Here is an 18,651-nt window from a genome sequence, read left to right as displayed (position 1 = left end):
ATTTGTTTGTAGGTGTTTATTATATATGCACACAGACACTCAGGCAAGGAGAAAATAGCTGGAGCCTGGTACATTTTGAACAGTGTAGAAATCCTGACTCTAAGGGTACTGGGCTATGTATTTTGTTAGCTCCGTGGGTATTTTTTTCACATTTTGTTTCTGATTTTATAAGTAGTTTGTATTCATTATAGAAAACATAGTAAGTATATTGTTAATATTTTGAGACTAAAGTTATTTGCTAAGAATTTTTCTACCTCATCCATGTACTTCCAGGTGTACAAAAATTAGGAGTAGAGTTGGACTTACAGCAAGTAGTATCTCAAATTTAATTTTCATATTGATTATGGAATTTAAAGAAGGAGAAATGGACTTCTAATTAATTCTTTGGAAATGGTGGTGTCTGATACCTCAGAAATGAAACATGACTCTCTGAATTCTTACAGACATAAAGTAGATTATACTGATTCTGTTTCTTTGGATTCATCCAAAGGGAAAAGGATATAAAACTAAAGTTCAGTTGATTTGATCAGTGTAATGTTGGATGTTAAAATACCTTATATGATGGAAAAAATGTCTATACATGGTTTTACATTTGTTCCAATCATAAAATAAATTTAAATTAGTTATATATGAAAATATTTTTCGCTATTATAATTTCATGTAATTTCTCAGATTTGTTAAAAAGAGTTATTAGTTTACTTTTTCCACAGCCATGTACCACAGCTGTATGTTACCATAACAACCACCACCTCCCTGTCTTGTCAAATTGCAAGGCAGAATCAGAAACGAGTTTACCAAAAAATGACATTTTTAATCATTTCTGGTTCTTTAATTATAGTTTTTTAATTATAGTTGTTTTTCAGACAACCAAATATGTCTATTTACTTGAAAACTGAAACATTTGTAGGGGTTACATGATGTCAGGATTCACTAACCTAATCATTGTTCTTTTTGTTCCCAGACATCCCCCATTTAAGACCAAAGCCAGTGTATATTACTACAACTCGAGACAATGAAAACATTTACAGTACAAAAATTCCATTCATGGCAGCTCGTGTTGTTTTTATTAAGTGGATTGTAACTTTCTTTTTGGAAAAAAAGTATTTAACTACAACACAAAACACTAAAAATGGAGTTGATGTATTGCCTAAAATCATGCAGGTATGTCATTCATCATCTTTATCTCTTCATACTTATGTAATAACACACACTAACTTATATTTGGGTTATTGAGTTTATTGGGTTTTACAGGTTGTTTGTGTTATAAGGACTTGATTTTATTGGCTCACTCTGTAATGCTGAGGTTTCGTAAGAAGCTGTGACTTAGAAGCACTTGCTGTGCTCTATTGGAATTGTCATAACAAGGCAGTCTTGGGGATGAGGGAAGCATTCTGAGATGACTGTTCTGTGTATACTTCTGGTTTTCTCTCGTTTTCTCTCCTTCACTCTGGTACTAGTAACCTCTGAGCAATAAGACCAGGGCCTGTCTTGCTTTCATCAGTCCCCAGCACCTGGAAGGCCCTCAGGAATGATGTAGGTTGGCCATGAAGAGGACCTATAAGACTGCCAACTGCCCTCTGGAAACTCAGGGGAAGAGGTGGATCAGCACTCAGGATTTCAGGGTGGTTGAGCCATGATGGGATCCCTAGAGGAGAGAGAAGGCTGCCTCTCCCTAGGCCTTAGGTGAAGACCTCTTCTTGTATGGGCCATCTGTTTCTTGCTGGCTGTGGTCAGTTACAAATGGGGTTTTCAAAGCTGGTTGAATTGCTTAGGGGACTTTATGCTGGGTAGAGCAGGACCACTTGTGGAAGTCAGAGAGCAGCCACTTTATGGAAAGGTCATGGTTTTGTGAGCTTTTTTTGTTGTCTACAAGAATAGGGATAGGAAGTGTGATCCACTTAGTGCAGGTTTGCTGATACCCTGGAGTTCCCAGCAGTGTGACCTAGGCCTGAACTGTGAAAGTTGCACACACCTGAGGGGTAATTGATGCCTTGTTGGAGGAGCACCAAACCGAGATTCAGAGCATGTGGCCCTATTGACAAAATCTGACAGAAGAAGTGGAGAAACTTATTTTCAAAGAAGTTGAGAGAGATACAATTACAACAAGAACAACAAAAGACTTGCTGATAGGAAGTTTTAAAAATATCTTAAATTTCTTCGTATAAAAACTTAGTAGGTAAGCCGACATGGTAACAATCACTGCTGAGAACAAAATTTATTTTCTGAAGAAATATCCCATGACAATAAATAAAACCTCAGGACAGATCCAGACCTCCCTTGCAAATATTTTGAGGTCAGAAGTAGAGAAGAATGAGAAGTAATAATTGAACTAATAAAAAGAAAACTTCCAGACTGAGCAAAAAGAAGTAATGCCTTAGACTGAAAGGCTTTTGAGTCCCAGGAAGAATTAGCTACACAAATACAAACCTAAGCAGACATTCGACTTTCAAGGATTAAAAACTATACAGACTTCCAGACAGAAATAAGAAGTTCCTTCAGAGGAATAAGATTGAGACTAGCATTGAATATCTAATCTAACCTACAGCCCTGAAGCTGAAAGAACATGTCTGCGTGTCTCACTTTCTCATTCTTGCTTCATGTTACATACGTAAACTAATGTCAGATTGATTTAAGGCCAAAATTGATTTGAGGTCCAACTATAAAAACAAAATGATAAAGACTTTGGGAGAAAATCTAAGGGAATGTATAAATTTGGCAAGTGGTAGGCCGTCTTAGGTACAGATAAGACCCACAAGCCATAGAGGAAATGAGGTTCAACTTTATTTGAAAACATAGAAAAAGATTTATGTTTCAAAAGAGCATAAAGCCACACCCAAGAATAGACTGTGAAAAAGCATTTGTAACATCATGGCTGTTAATAGAGCTCATATCTCTACTATTTATTAAAATACAAATTGATAAGACAAATAGTCCAATTGAAAAATGGACAAAGGAGATGAAAGAGAAGTTCACAGAAGAGGAAATAAAAATGCCCCTGGATTTTACCAGCAGTCAGGGAAACAGTTAATTCTGAGCTGTGACAAGAGAACTTTATTCACCAGTCAGGTAGACAAAAGCTAAAAATCATCAGGTAGACCAAAATTTGTATCAAATTATATATAAGAAACTCAGTTACACTCTTTGATAAATTTTACATTGCATCTATGTGATTTTTCAGCGATTCAAAACAGTATTTAAAAAATGTAACTTCTTTCCTACCTGGTTTCAAAATCTCGAAAAACCACCTATATTTATTGAAAGTAAATTCCTCACCTGGATGATGATAAATAGCAAGAATAGCAGATTAACCACAGCTTCAAGTTTATAATTTTTTCTTCTTGTTGACTCTTCATACTTGTAAGTCATCTACTCTTATTATCTAGCTTTTTTTAGTGTCATAGGGGTCTGAACAACTCAATCAATTAGGATAGTTCTTATCATCCTAAAAGAAAAAAGACATCAGAGCTCAAACTGAGTTAAACATAAAAAGAAATATTTTAATCTCATGATTAAAGCTAATGGGGAGGCTAGCTGACAGTGGGGTTACTCATGGTTCACTCATGGAGGCTTGCTCTCTCTATGATTCTCTGTGGTTTTTTCTTTTCTATTTTGCCCTTTTCCCGCTGGCAGGTTTGTCTTCAGCTTTCCTGATGATTGGAAGATGGGGCACTGCATTCCTTGTTCATGTTCACAGATAACCCAGAAATACAAAGCCCTGCCCTTTTGTCTGAGTACAACAGCTTAGATTATCTGTCCACTCCTAGAACCATAACAAGGCACTGATTGGCTTAAAACTGAGTGTGTGAACTGCCCAGGGGAAGGGGCATGATAGACTCTTACTATTTGGAACACTCCCCTGGTACTGTGGATAGGGTCACCTTTGTGAGTCATGTGGGCTTCTTGGGAAGAGGCACACAGAGCCCTGGGATTCTGTGAGAGAAGAGGAATGAATGCTGGGCAGACAGCCATCTGTGCCCAGTGCTACTATTCCTTGCAGATGGATGCACCTAGAAATGGTCATTACCACTGTAGGGACTTTTATTATACCTCACAATAAATTTTTATATTAGTTTCCTATTGCTAATATAGCAAATTACCACAAACAGAATCCGTTTTCTTGCCTTGTCCAACTTCTAGAGGCTTCCTGCATTTCTTGGCTCGTGACCCTTCATCACATCACCTTTTCTCCCTCTGTTTCCATCTTTACATCGCCTTCTCTGTGTCTCATCTTCCTGCTTGTGATTACACTGGGACCACCCAGAAAATCCAGGATAATCTCCCCATTGCAGCATCTTTTATTTAACCATATCTGCTAAGTCCTTTTTGACATGTAAGGTAACATTCAAAGTTTCCAGAGATTGGAGCATGGACATCTTTTGGGGCTCATTATTCAGCTGACCAGTTGTCTCCTGTATTCCCCTCTCTGCCTTACAGCTGTGGTTCAGACCTCATCTCATATGTGTCTACTGTGTTCTGCATTTGTTTACATTGTACATGAGAAAAAGCAATTGAATATTAAATTTTGGAAATGGAGGTGCAGGAATAAAAGCACATATATTTGCATTTGTCTCCTGAAAGTTTTCGTTTGGAATTTAAAATTTAATTTTACCCGTGTAAAGTGAACATCCCTGCCTAAGTCAGGTGATCCAGAATCTCTTCAAAGAATATACTGCTCTTGTAAAAGCCCTTTAAAACAATATTGTCAGTGCTGCTTCCAAATAGAGTTCACACTTTGGCCACTATTACTGTGTTAAAAGTCATGTGTGACAGTTTTTGTGTATGTGTGTGTTATTTTTCCAAAGTGAACTTACTTCTTCTTGATCTAGAACTAATACCTTTGATAGTATTTTTTTGCCAGGAAAAAAAAGGAATTAGTACATTTTCTAGACTTAGCTAACTTTTACACTTGGAGAGTCTGGCTTAACAAATTTTCTTATTCAGTAGCATCATTCATGGTAGAATGAAAGTACATCCCATACATCCCATGGTATGTTGGCAATGACAATCAACTCCTCTTTTAAACCTGAACAGTCTTTGTTCATCATTTCAGCTGAAAATGTTTTCTGTGAAGAATTATTTATTCCTTAGTAATTCATTTCTGTATGAGGTAGTAGTGCTTCAACATGCATTAGAGAAAGCAGAGTGGTGATTTTAAAATTTAAGCAGCAATTTTTTTTTTTTTTTTACCAGTTCTATATGCACATTAATTAAACATTAGAACCCAAAGGAGTCCATTAGGGAATGAGAAAGAAAGTTTGAAATTGTAAGACAGTTGATCACATTTATTTGTATGATAATTCTTTAATTACATTATTGAAGTACCACTTTTACTAATTCTGGACTAGCCCTTTAATAATGAGTGGGTGGCATCAGGTAACACCAACAGAATAGTAGTTGCATCCTCTCGTTTCACACCTGATTTGTGGTTGTCTTAATTGGGCCTGACCTTTAGAATAAACAAGTCTCAGTATGAGCTGTAGGTTGAGAGGAAGCCATGATGGTAGGAAAGGTTGGGGGAAGGATTAAGTGGTAGCCTGTATCATGCAATTTCTTGAGCCCTGGCAAATACTAAAAAATACTAAATAAATAATTGAGAACTCCAGCTTAATTGTAGTGGGGAACGGGAATGGACCTCTCTCTGTGTTATCTTTTTCATCTTCTTGCTGTTAATCTTCATAAAAGAAACAAGAAATGAATAGACTTGGATTATCAGTTTGTTTTTACTCTTGTCACTTCCTGTAATTATAAATGTCTATAGAAACATGTACATATTTTTGGAAAGCAGCCTTCATGAAGGGAGTGTGGACTAGAAGAGGCTAAGAAAAGCATCATTTTATCAGGAGAAATATATTTTCTATCCACAGTTGGGAATCTGCATTTAGATGGTTGACTTAAGTTATATGCAGATTTTCAATTCCATGGTGGGTCAGCACCCCTAACCCTCATGTCATTGAGAGTAAGCTGTCATTTTCAATTTATGGCATGATGAGAAATCCATCTATGCTACTATTATGTTCTATTTGGATAACAGAGCTCATAACAGAGCTCATTTTTTAAATGACTGGATGACTTTAAACATAATTCTTTATGCACATTATTTTAGTTATCAAGTTGCTGTGTTACCTAATTAGTTATCTAATGACCTCAAAACTTAGTGGCTTAAAACAACAACCGTTTTATCATACTAAATATTTCATTTTTTGAATCAGGAATTTGGACAGGATTCGGGGGCAGTTCTTATGCTTCATGTGGCATTCATTGAGGTCTTTAGCTGGCAGCTGGTTGGTCTGGAAGGTCCAAGGTAACTTGGTACATATTCCTGTTACTTCAGTGGGTGCAGTTGGAAGGCTGGCCTCAGCTGGGCCTCTCCTTCCATGTAGTGTCTATCCGGGTAGTTGGACTTCTTTTCTGTCTGCTCAGGGATCCAAGAAGTAATGATTTGTCAACCTCTTGGGCCTGAGCCTGAAACTAGCACAGGTCTCTTCCACTCTATTCTACTGGTTAACACAGTCACAGAGTCCATGTGGATCAAAGGGAGGGGACATGACTTCACCTTTCTACAGAGGAGTGTCAAAGAATTTGTGGCCTTTTTAATTTGCTACGTATATATGTATGTATATGTTTTTTCTTTCCGTTTTAGGCCTGTCGGGAAAATGAAAGTTATTTATCAAAAAGTTACGGGTCATTGAGCTGCAAAAGAATTAGCCTTACTCCAACCTCCATGCTTTACAGATTAAAATAAAACATATATTTTTAACAATGAGTGAAATTTAATCTTTCTATAGAAGATAGTTGATTCATCAAAAGGTGATATAATTTCTATAGGGTAGCTCATCTCGCAGTGTGACAGTGCCTTTGATAAGCCACGTAGGCTTAATAGCTAAGGCATGAAGAGAAAAAATAATTATAAATATAATCTTCCATTAATTTCTCCTAGAGATTACTACTTTGATATCAGTTTTGCTTTCACCTGTCCTTGGTAGTTACTGAAATTACTATTTTGTACTACTCTTATCACTCCTGTAAAAAAATATTCACAGTGGGTAGAATTTTAGTGGTATTTGGGTTATATATTTTGGCACTTAAAAGAATAATGGAATTTACAAAGATGAAGAGAAATTATACATGTTTGGAGGAGACATTTAATTCTTTGGGGAAAGGAGAGCAGAAACCAGTGTTAAACTGTGACTCATTGTGTGGATTATTTTATTTCTTTGTGCTCTTAAAGTCTTCTAAATATTTAAAGTTTTATAAATATTTTAGTTAAGCTTGATCTGAGATTCTGAATATAAAACTCAGATCAAGATTCTTATACCCTTTGAAGTTCTTGACACTCCTCCAGCAAGGCGTCACTTAGTCTTATATATCAGATGATGCTTCCCAACATTGTGGCTTCAAAATTTCCACTTAATTTTCAAATCTCTGCAACTGTGGAGTAAGTACTGAAGTGTAGAGACCAAAGGTGATGATGATATAAATTCATTCACACATTAATATATTCTGTGATTTTATAAATATAAATACATATTTTAGGTTGATAAAATTTCACAGACTCTCTCCTTGTAATAATTTAATAGTTTTCCTGTTAAAGTAACTGAGTCAGGGAGGGGTTAGTTGGTGAATTGGAAACTTGGTAAGTTCAGGTCCTGGAGCCCTATGTGCTTCAAGCAGCACTGGATTCCAGCTAGCTGTCAAGTTAATGGGAACCAGAGTTCTTTAAAACAAGTCTTCAGTTTTGCTAGGTGTTCTCGAGTGTCAAAAAGGATCACTCCTTTGTGGTAATGACTTTCTTCCAGACTGTTGGCGGTGGTACATCACAAGAGAGAGTGCCGGAGCTGGAGGGTGGCGGGCCTGTAGAGGCAGATAAAAACCATTCTAACAGCAGCACCTTGTCCGACCGGAGACTCAGCAGCTCTAGCCTTTGTAGCATTGAAGAAGAGCACAGAACTGTGTATGAAATGGTGCAGCGGATCCTCTTGTCGACGCGTGGTTATGTCAATTTTGTGAATGAAGTATTTCGTCAGGTTAGTGTGTGTGTGTTTTATAAGTTCATGAAATTGAAGATTTTTGTTCTTGTTCTTTTGCTCATACTACTCCAGGTAATACTATTGATGAGTTGGGCTGAATTATAGGACTGAATAATGACCCCTCTAATCTTGCTTTTAATTTGTCATGTGGGGTGTTGTGATTTTGTTTCTTTTGTGAATTTTTAAACTGTGCTTTTGTAAAATTCCTATTGGAGGGAAAATTTTATGTTTGAGCAAAATCATCCCAAAAATACCTCGGTTCCATAACAAATTTTAAATCTAGAGGTAGTTAGGATGAAAGCTATTCCTGCATATGCATCAGCAGATACACATAACAAAGAAGAGCCCAAGGCTGGTATCATTCCCAGGGCCTTAGGGAGCTGTCTAATGAGCTGGAGCTCTCTGCAAACAGTCGTACTTGCCCTACAAAGACCTATAGCATCCGCATATGATAGAAGTACTTATGGCATGAGAAAAAAAAGGTGGGTAAATGAAAAGAAAGAAACGAGCCAAGGTTAAGACATTGAAATAACAGACCTATGGTGGAACCTGTGGTGAGTGAAAAAGCATTGAGAAGAGCAGAAGTGCAAATAAGAAAACAGGGTGCAAGCAAGGGAAGAAGACAGAAGAGATCAGAGGCTGGGGTAACAATTAGCAGCCATGAGCAATAATCAGGTATGATTCTGCTCCCCAGAGGACATTTGACCATGTCTGCAGACATTTTTGGTTCTCACAACTGGGGTTGGGGACAATGCAACTGGCATCTAGTGGGTTGCAGCCAGGCATGTTGTTAAATATCTTATAAGCACAGGATAGCTACCCCACTCCCACCCTACAAAGAACAGTCCTGCCCAAAATGTCACTAGTGCTGCTGTGGAGAAGCTCTGAGCTATAGCCATCTGACAGAGGAAGCAGAACCCTCAATGTAGTTGAGATGGCAACAGCTCTATAGTGTGGAGCCATTGGCTACCTGTGTCTTGATACTGCTACCCTAGAAGACAGAGATTATGGCTCTTTTTTGGGCATGTGTTTATGTTTGGGAAATAGTGTTTAGTCCATGCACCAGGATAGAGGCCGAGGCCCTTGAGTGGCAGAGACCAATTATTGGTGAGGAGAAGAGGCAGATCCTATACGCATCCTGAGCAATGCATGTGTACTATGAAGAGTTTTTATGGAGAGGCAAGATTTCCAGACAGTGGATGATCAACCCACTTTGGAGACTTCTGTTAAAGGAAAATCAAGCAAGAATCAAAGTCCCAGCATAATTCATAACAATCTAGAAGTTTTACTGCATTTTGTATTTTAATGACTAAAAAGTGTTTACTTAAAATTTTGTTTAATCTGTAATTAAAATTTCTCTTATAAAATATTTTTTTCTGATTCTGTGGCCCAGCACTGCCTTGGTTCTCCTGGCTCCCTGACTATGTCTTCTCTGTCTCATTTCTTGGCCCCAGTCTTTGTTTTACCCCAAATTACAGGAGTTGACCAAGATTCTCGACTTGAGCATTTTCTTCTGTAACTCCACACTCTCCTCCTTGAAGCCTTCAACTGCTTTTCCAGCGCTAGCAACCGTTGTGGCATATGACTTCCAATCAAGCCTTTTGTCCAGACCTTGCTTTTTAATTCCATACTTGCCTTTTAAAATGCCCACTTGTGATCTCATCTGACTTTCTTATGTTATCTTTATGATCACAAGGCCAAAGTTTAGCTTATTTTCTTCCCTAGCATCTAACTTCTCCTTCTGATGTGACTGACTGCTTGCTTGCTTGCTTGCTTGTTTGTTTACTCATTATTTATTTATTTATTTATTTTAACTTAACTAGTATGTTCACATTATTTTCCTTTTAATTAATTTTTTTTTATGGTGACATTGATTAACGAAATCCAGTAAGTCTCAGGTGTACAATTCAACAGTAAGGCATATACTTGTTACATTGTGTGTTCACCGTCCATAGTTAGATTTCTTTCTGTCACCACATATTTGACTGCTATTAATTTTAACCCTCCTGGGCTCCTTGTCTCCTTCTTCTCCTGTGAGCCATCACTGGCCAAGTCACGCAGGAGGCTTTCTCACTACCTTTATCTCCATTTCCTTTGACCATAGTTAGCATCATGTTCTTTGGAGCCCCACACCTTCTTTGTCATCCCTTTCTAATCTGCACTGTAGATATCATGCTGCTAGAACATTCTTTTATTATAATAGTCCATGATTTAAAAATCTACCCTATTTCCTCCATTAATATTGCCATAGTGATGCTTGTTGCACACATGGATGGTAATGCTTTAATTTGAATTGAAACAGTCAAGATCTTAGAGGGCATATGATAGAGGCAGAGTTCAGTATACTCTATACAGCAAAGGGCCAGATAGTAAATATTTTAGGCTTTGTTGATCACCTAGGCTCTGTTGCAGCTACTCAGCTCTGCTTTTGCAGTGCAAAAGTAGCATAGACAGTATGTAATAAGCATGACTGTGTTCTCATAAAACTTTATTTACAAAAATCAAGTGGCAGGTTGGATTTGGATTATAGGTCAAAGTTTGTTTTAAACTCTATATTTTAAACTGTTGGATGCAAATTCCTAAAATGAGATTAGATATCATTGACAAAGCTTTTGTGCAAGTGATACTAACTAAGTTGATGTGGTTTTACCTTTATAGTGTAATTATTCATTTATCATACACATAATTTGTACCCATTATTGGCATTCCACCTCTGGCGATAGTGTGCTGTGAATTCTAAATTCAATCTACATCCTAAATCCAATCTAAATTCAGATTTGAAGTAGCTTGAGCCATCGAAGTAACTGCAGACTACATATGACTGAAGTTAAAAGACATCTTTGTGCCCTGAAGCTCAAAAACATTTTATTTACATTTCATAATTAGTCTTAATCAAATCTTATTTAAAAAATACATATATATATAATTTAAAATATGAGTATTATGCATTGTTAAAATACTGAAATAGAGACATTTGGGAAAAGGCATGACTTTTAACACTGTGTTCTATTGCCCTCTCTTGGTCAATGATGATTTTTCTTTTATGGAAGACAGACTTCTTCCATAATAATTTATTTTTCAATTTTAAATTAAAGTGTTTAAAGACTATTTAAGCCTAAAGGCTATTAAAATGTAAAATGTGCATTCAGGAAGTGCAATTGTCAGTAGGGAGATGTGTGTATGTACAAGAGAACAGTGTGATACAGCAGAAGATCAGATGTCCACGCGTGTGATGTGGGAATAAATACTGATGAGGTGCCACTGGAGGCAGGGAGGCTCATAGCAGGGGCTAGCAGTGCAAGTCACCTTGGACTAGATGGTCCAGTTAGTTCAAGGTAATGGAAATAGATAGTAACTGAAGGAAGATGAGGTTTGGCAAGGCTCAGGGCAGCCTCAATTTACCACTATGCTTAGCAGGCAAGCTAGCACTGGTAAATGCTTCAGGTAGGGCAATTCTGGTCTTGAGTAGTTCCACTGGAAACTTGTCTTCTACTGGTGTTTTTTAGACTACCTGTTATAACCATTTGTTGAAATCAAATTGGGTCAAAACCAGTATTTTTTTTAAATGATGGAATGTAGTAAAATAGAACAGACCAAAACATTTTACAGTGTATTTTGTAAAGATTAATATTTCTTTATGAAACTTCTGATTTATTTATGTATATACTGTGCATATATCCTTCTATAAAAAGTCTCACTTAGGTTACGATCTGAAAAGTTCAGAGCACTGTTATAAAGGGTGTTTGTTCATTAGGTTTTGTTTGTTGTTGATTTTGTTTTAAAGAACAGCTTTATTTTTATTAAAACAAATGAATGTTCATTAGATAAACACAGTCTATCTATCTATCTATCTATCTATCTATCTATCTATCTATCTATGTATAAAGGAGAAAGTAAAAGATAATCACTCAAATCACTACCATCTAAATAAGCACTTTTAATGCTGGAAGAGCATCACTTTAGGTATTTCTATATGTGTATACATGGCTGCTGGCCTGGCTAGCTAGATAGGCAGATAAGATATTGGCAGAGAGGAAATGGTACAGAAAGGCCAGCTGGCAGAGATTGAAATGAAGTGTAGATGGATAGGTGGGTAGTTGCAGACAGAAAGGCAGACATAGAATTTGCCAGGCAAATATAAACGGACAGGCAGAATTTGCCAGGCAAGTATAAATGGACAGGCAGGCAGGCAGACAAAGGCAGAAAAAGGTGAAACCAGACAGAGTTGACTGAGGTCAAGGTAGGGGCAAAGGTAGGTATATAGAAGTGCCAGGGGTAAGGGCGGGGGACTGACAGAATAACTTTATGACAATGTAATCTTTAATTCATAGTGGATCTTTAATATATTTTAATGAAGAGTTGTGAATTTTATTAAATTTAAGAGAAGAAAACAAATTTGAAGGAATTGTTGAAATTCAAATAAACACTGTTTTACCACAAGAAATATTGCTAAAAGATTTGTCTATAATAAAACTATTATAATAACATTGAGGTGTTGGAGTCACCTTTAAGCTACATGTTGTTATTTTAGATAGCACTTGTTTATTTCTTGTAATGAAATACAAGAAATTAGCAGCCTTATAGCTTCTTTATCCTCTTCACTCATGTGCTAATTTCATTATATTGTAAATTTATATTACAAATTAATCATTATTTGCAGTCTATTTTGGAATCCTACTGTGCAGTTGTTTAGTCTTGATTCTGTATTTAGATAGATTCATTACTTCTGGTGTCCACATTCCTAAAATATTTTTTTTTTTGATTGACTTCTTGGTTAGCCTTGTTTTGTCATCACGTAGGTATTTTCAAAAAGGTGTCTTGGAAGCTTTATTCCCTGCGTCCTTTTATGAAAGGGAATGTTTTCCTTTTGCTTTTACATGTGAATAGCAGTTTAGCTGGGTATAGTAATTTGAGGTCACTCTTTCTTCCACTTAGGAATTTATAACTGAAAACTTTTCTGGGCATACAAATCAGAAGAAGCAAGAAAGCCTCACAGGGACTTTAGTTATACAATTAAGACTTTAGTATGAATACCTTTAAACATGTTTAAAGAAATAAAAGACAAGCTTGAAAATGTTTGCAGAAAACAAGAAACTTTATCAAATGACTAAATAGATTTGAAGTTCTAGAAAAAAATAACAATTGAAGTATTAAAGAAAAACCTCAATAAGTGTACTAGCAAATTAGATACAGCCGAAGAGAATGAACTGGATGACATAGCTAAAGAAATTTTTCTGGGGGAGGAAAAAATAAATGACGTAGATGATAGAGGCTCTGTTCTTCCCTCTGGCGACCAAATCAAAGTTTTGGTCGATGAATAAGCCATACAACTAGAGAGAAGTCCAAGAAATCACCCTGTAACAGCAGAGGGTAGGATGGGGAGAGGATGTGGGGCTGCCCAGTCTCTAGCAGCTGAGTGAGACAGAGGCTGCAGCAGTGGCAGTGGCAGTGGCAGAAGACTCTTAAAGGGGCCGCATCCGCAAGTGAATTTTCCTGGTGATGGACCTGCTTGCTTTGAGCACCAATGCCAATTTGGCTGTGTGCAGGGGGCACCAGGGACTTATAGGGAGATATTGTGGGAGTGAGAGCCAAGGTGAGACTTCCTCTGTACAGAAGTGCCTGCGCAATTCATTGTTCCCTATTGAGCCCTCCCCCATACCAGTGTGCAGGACGCAATGCTGCCATAGCCATGATGTCATCAAACTGGATAACAGAGGTCACTCTGCCCAGAGAATTTCTTGAAACACCCGCTCCCCGAACTCACAGCCCCACCCAAGCCACATCCAGGTATATCCTCAGCAAGTCAGGTACTCCTTGCCGAGCAGTGCCTAGACTCACACTGGAGGCAACCGGCCTCGGTTTCTGGTGTGGCTTTTTGAGGCAACTCTAAGCACAGCATCTGTGGATTGCTTGCTAAATCTTAACAGGTAGTCCCGGAGGGATAGAAGCTTGGGCTAAGTTTGGCCTACAGCTGAACCCCTCTCAAGACTGTGCCACTGGACACCTACTTTATAAATCTACACTAATAAGACCAGGACACTTAGGAGCTTTGCTTATTAGTACATAGAAACAGACATGGAAAGGCAGCCAAAATGGGAAGACAAAGAAGCAGAAACCATATGAGAGAACAGAACAGAGATCCAGATTTAATGGAGTTAAGTAATCTAACAGATGCAGAGTTCAAAATACTGGTTATAAAGATGTTCAATGAACTTTTGGGAAGTGTAGATAAATTCAGCAAAGAGATAAAAAACAAAAATGGAAACGGAAATTATAAAAGGCAACCAGTCAGAAGTGAAGAACACATTATCTGAGATGAGAAGTATATTAAATGGAATAAACAAAGGAATAAACAAAATGAACAAAGAAAAGTATCAAATGCCCCATCTAGAGACCAGGAAAGCCAAGGACACACAAGCAGAATGGCAAGAGATAAGATGCCAAGACTATAAAAATAAGGAGCATATGGGATACTATTAAGGGTCCAAATATCCGTCTGATCAGTGTAACTGAAGAAAATCAAGATGTTGAAGCTGTTTGAAGAAATAATGATGGAAAACTTCCCTAATCTGGTGAAGGAAAAGGACATAAGACCCCAGGAAGCTCAGAGAATTCCAAAAATCAGGGATCCAAAAAGGCCCACACCAAGACACATCATAATTAAAATGCCAAAGGTTAAATACAAAGAAAGAATATTAAAAGCAGCAAGAGAAAAACAGTTACTTATAAGGGAATACCCATAAGACTGGCAGCTGATTTCTCAGAAAAAAATATGTAGGACAGAAGGGCTTGGCAAAAAGTACTCGACAGGATGAAGACCCAGGATCTACAACGAAGGATACTTAATCCAGCAAAGCTATCATTTAGAGTTGAAGGACAGATAAAGAGCTTCCCAGACAAAAATAAGCTAAAGGAATTTGTCACCACCAAGCCAGTATTACAGGAAATGTTGGAGGGACTTCTTTAAGAAGAAAAAATGCAAAAGACTCACTTCAGATTAAAAGACACACACAGACTAAAAGGAAGGGGATGGAAAAAGATATTGCTTTGATGGACCTAGACAATATTTAAATCAGACAGAGAAAGATAAACATTATATGATCACTTATATGCAGAATCTAAGGAATAAAAAGAACAAACTAATCAAAAACAGACTCACAAATATAGTGGACAATTTGGTGTTGGACAGAGGGGAGAGGGTTTTGAGGGGATGGGAGAATGGGGTGAAGGGTTAAAGAAGTAAAAATTAGTAGCTGATGGATGGATGGTCATGGGGATGGGGAGCATGGCATAGAGAATGCAGTTAGCATTAATACATTGGCTAGGTGGAGAGTCAGGGGAGGGAGGGAGCACATGGGGGAATCGTTTTATGAACTATGTAGATGTCCAACCAATGTACTGTATACTTGAAACTAATTAAAATAAATAAAATTTTTTAAAAAGTAATTATTCTGAATACACCTCAGAGAGATGAAAAATATGAGAGGTCAAGAAATGGAAGATATAGTGAGAAGGTATGAATTATGTGTTCAACTCTTCTCTATCCTTATTATTTTTTGTCTATTCTGTCAGTTGCTGAGAATATCCTACTGTGACTGTAGATTTATTTTTTCATCAGTCTATCAATATTTGTTATATATATATGTTTGATACATAATTATTAGTTGCAGTACAGATTTAGAAATATTATATGTTCCTTTGAACCGAATCTTTTATCGTTAAGAATTTTCTATTTACCTCTAGTAATTTCTTTTTCCCTCACAATTGATCTTGCCTATTAATTTATCTCTACTGGATTTCTTTTGGGTAGTTTTTGCATGGCATATCTTTTTCTAACTTTTTACTTTCAGCTTCCTCATATCTATATGTTTTGGTATCCTTTTAAAAATGGCATATTGTCTTTTTAATAGTTTTTAAAATCCAACCTTATAATTTCTGTCTTTTCATTGGAGCATTATTCCATTTATAGTTAATATAACAACAGCTATAATTGTGTTTAAGTTTACTACCTTACTTTTTACTTTCAAGTTGTCTTGAATTCTTTCAGACTGGTTGTTTTTAGCATTCCATTTTTCTCCTTCAGATTAGTATTTTTACACTCATTTGTAATATTTTAATGGTTATTGACATCTTTCCTCATATTTTTGATTTTTTATTAATATACTGCTATAATATTAACCAGATTGTACATACAAATAATTTTGCTTTTATATGATTTTATTTTCTTCCAGGGAGGATTTATATTTGCTTTCTGGGAGGCAGATAACATGGTATACCTTGACATTAGGTTTGGGTTATGTAATTGTCTACATTTGTCAAAAATCATCAAATGGCTCATTTAACATTTGTGCATTTCATTGTTTATACATTTTACTTTAAGTATGATAAACAAATTTTTAACTCAGCAATTGCGTGCTGAAACATTTGGGGTGAAATATACTGATGTCTGCAGCTTTCTTTGAAATGTATCAAAAATAAAATGAATTGTAAGAAGGATAGATAGAGGGGTGGATTGACATTATGTGATAATGCAAATAGAGCAAATGCTGATGGTATATGGATATTCACCATAAAAAGTCTTTCAATTTTATGAGTGAAAATATTTGTAATAAAATTTTGGAGCAAAATTAGAATGGGACATCAGTGTACTTTGTTATACTGTTCTTTGTTGATTTTTCTTGCAAAATATATCAGAATATTTCATACACTGGTATATTGCAATCTTGTCATAACACAGATTCCTCTATTCTGGAATCTGATGGGACATGCCTTCCATCTATGGAGATTTATATTTTGCATGAAACCTTGTTAAACTGAAATCTACCTCTAACTTTAAGACGGTATTAAAACAAATCTTTGAAACTTGAGAGCAAGATCTGGATTCAGACTTCCAGTCAAGATAGTGGAGTAGGTAAACGCTGTGCTTGCCTCTTCTCATGACCACATCAAAATTACAACTAAACTACAGAGCAAGTCTCATTGAGAACCACCTGAAGTCTAGCTAAACAGAAGTCCTATAATGAAAGATATACAGAAGAAGCCAACTCAAGACTGGTAGGAGGGGTGGAGATGCAGAATGGGCTGGTCCCACACCATGAGTAGTGGTTAAAAATCAGAGCGGCGACTTGGCTATGGAGGTCCCTCCTGAGGAATGAGAGCTCCCAGGCTCCCTAGCCAGAGTTCCAGTTCCAGGAAGATAAGTCCCCATACCTCTGACTGTGAAAACCAGTAGAGAATGTAGCTGAGTGAGACAGAGCACTGCTGGAATCCCAGATGTTCCTTTTAAAGGACCTGCACACAGATTTATTGATGGACTCACTCACTCTGAGCTCCAGTGATGGGGCAGCAGTTTGAAAGGTGCCACAGACATTCAGGGAAGAACTGAACTATCTGGCTTCCGAGCAAGGGCTAGAGGGGCAGCCTTCTCTCAGACAGAAGTGCAGACTCAAGGGGGCACCATATCTGAGTCTCCATCAACTTGGCTAACTCCATTCGCCCTACCCTGGTGATTCTCTGAGACCCACTGCACCCTACTTGCAGGCTCACCAAAGCTGCCTCCAGTGGCTTTTCCATACACATGACCTGTCTTCCTATGCTGTAGACTTTCCTAAAACCTCTCAAAGGTTCACAAACTCCAAACAAGCAGCATCTGGTTTCAGCATGTCTTATACCTCTTTGCCAAGTAGCCCCAAGCCCAACACTAGTGGCTGCCAGACTCAGCTTGCAGCTTAGCCTCTCCCAGGCACTTTTAAGCTCAACACAAGTGGCATCTATCTGCAGATTACTTTGTAACTCATACTAAGTGACCCAGGCAGGGCACAGTCAACGGCTGACCTACAATAGCGCTCCTTCTAAGAGGCTCCAGAACTAACACACTCAGTGGCCAGTTTCAGACCATACCAGAGCACCACCCAGCTACCTCTACAAATGACATACCTGGGCAGACTGGGCAGGCTCCAGAGCCCCGCTAAAGCAAACCCTGCTCCATAAGGTCAGGCCCTGCACAATAGCTTCTCCACTGTAGTCAAAGCCAGTCCTCACAACCAGTCAGCTTGAGGGTCATTCCCTTCCAATGACATGCAAACAGCAACCAAGGCTCAACTAAAACAGGAGGGCACACACAATTCATACAAGGGACACACCTGGAGTACCTGGCTCAGGTGACTAGGGAGACTGTGCCACTGGGCCCTACAGGACACCTACTACATAAGGCCACTCTACCAAGACCGGGAGACATAGCAGCTCTACCTAATACATAGAAGCAATAACAGGAGATATGGTACAGGAGATAAACATGTTCTATATGAAAGAACAGAACAAAGATCTAGAAAAAGAGCAAAATGGAGACAAGCAATCTATGCAATGCAGAGTTCAAAACATTGGTTCTAAGGATGCTCAGTCATCTCAGTGAAAACTTCAACAAAGAGATAAGAAACATAAAAATAGAGATATAAAACAACAAAGAACCAGTCACAAATGAAGAATACAGTAACTGAAATGAAGAATACATAAAAGAGATTAGATATTTAGATGAAGCAGAGGATTGAATCAAAGATTTGGAAGATAAGGTAGCAGAAAATACCCAATCAGAACAGCAAAAAGAAAAAAGAATGCAAAAAAAAAA

The 18,651-nt window shown here is 37.5% G+C and overlaps 1 protein-coding gene across 1 annotated transcript in view; it reads left to right on the top strand.

Annotated features, from left to right (window-relative positions):
* Positions 1-18,651, top strand: part of RALGAPA2 (Ral GTPase activating protein catalytic alpha subunit 2) — a 295,774-nt gene that overhangs the window by 66,336 nt on the left and 210,787 nt on the right. Inside the window, exon 10 of the mRNA XM_011371357.2 lies at positions 7,797-8,024. Coding sequence (XP_011369659.1) covers positions 7,797-8,024 — 228 coding nt within the window. The remainder of the gene's footprint in view (positions 1-7,796; positions 8,025-18,651) is intronic.

The sequence above is a fragment of the Pteropus vampyrus genome, unplaced genomic scaffold (genome assembly GCF_000151845.1).
Source record: "Pteropus vampyrus isolate Shadow unplaced genomic scaffold, Pvam_2.0 Scaffold7, whole genome shotgun sequence".
NCBI classification, from domain to species: Eukaryota; Metazoa; Chordata; class Mammalia; order Chiroptera; family Pteropodidae; genus Pteropus; species Pteropus vampyrus.
Note: the sequence above shows the minus strand (reverse complement) of the source record. Positions and strands in the feature narration are given on the sequence as shown.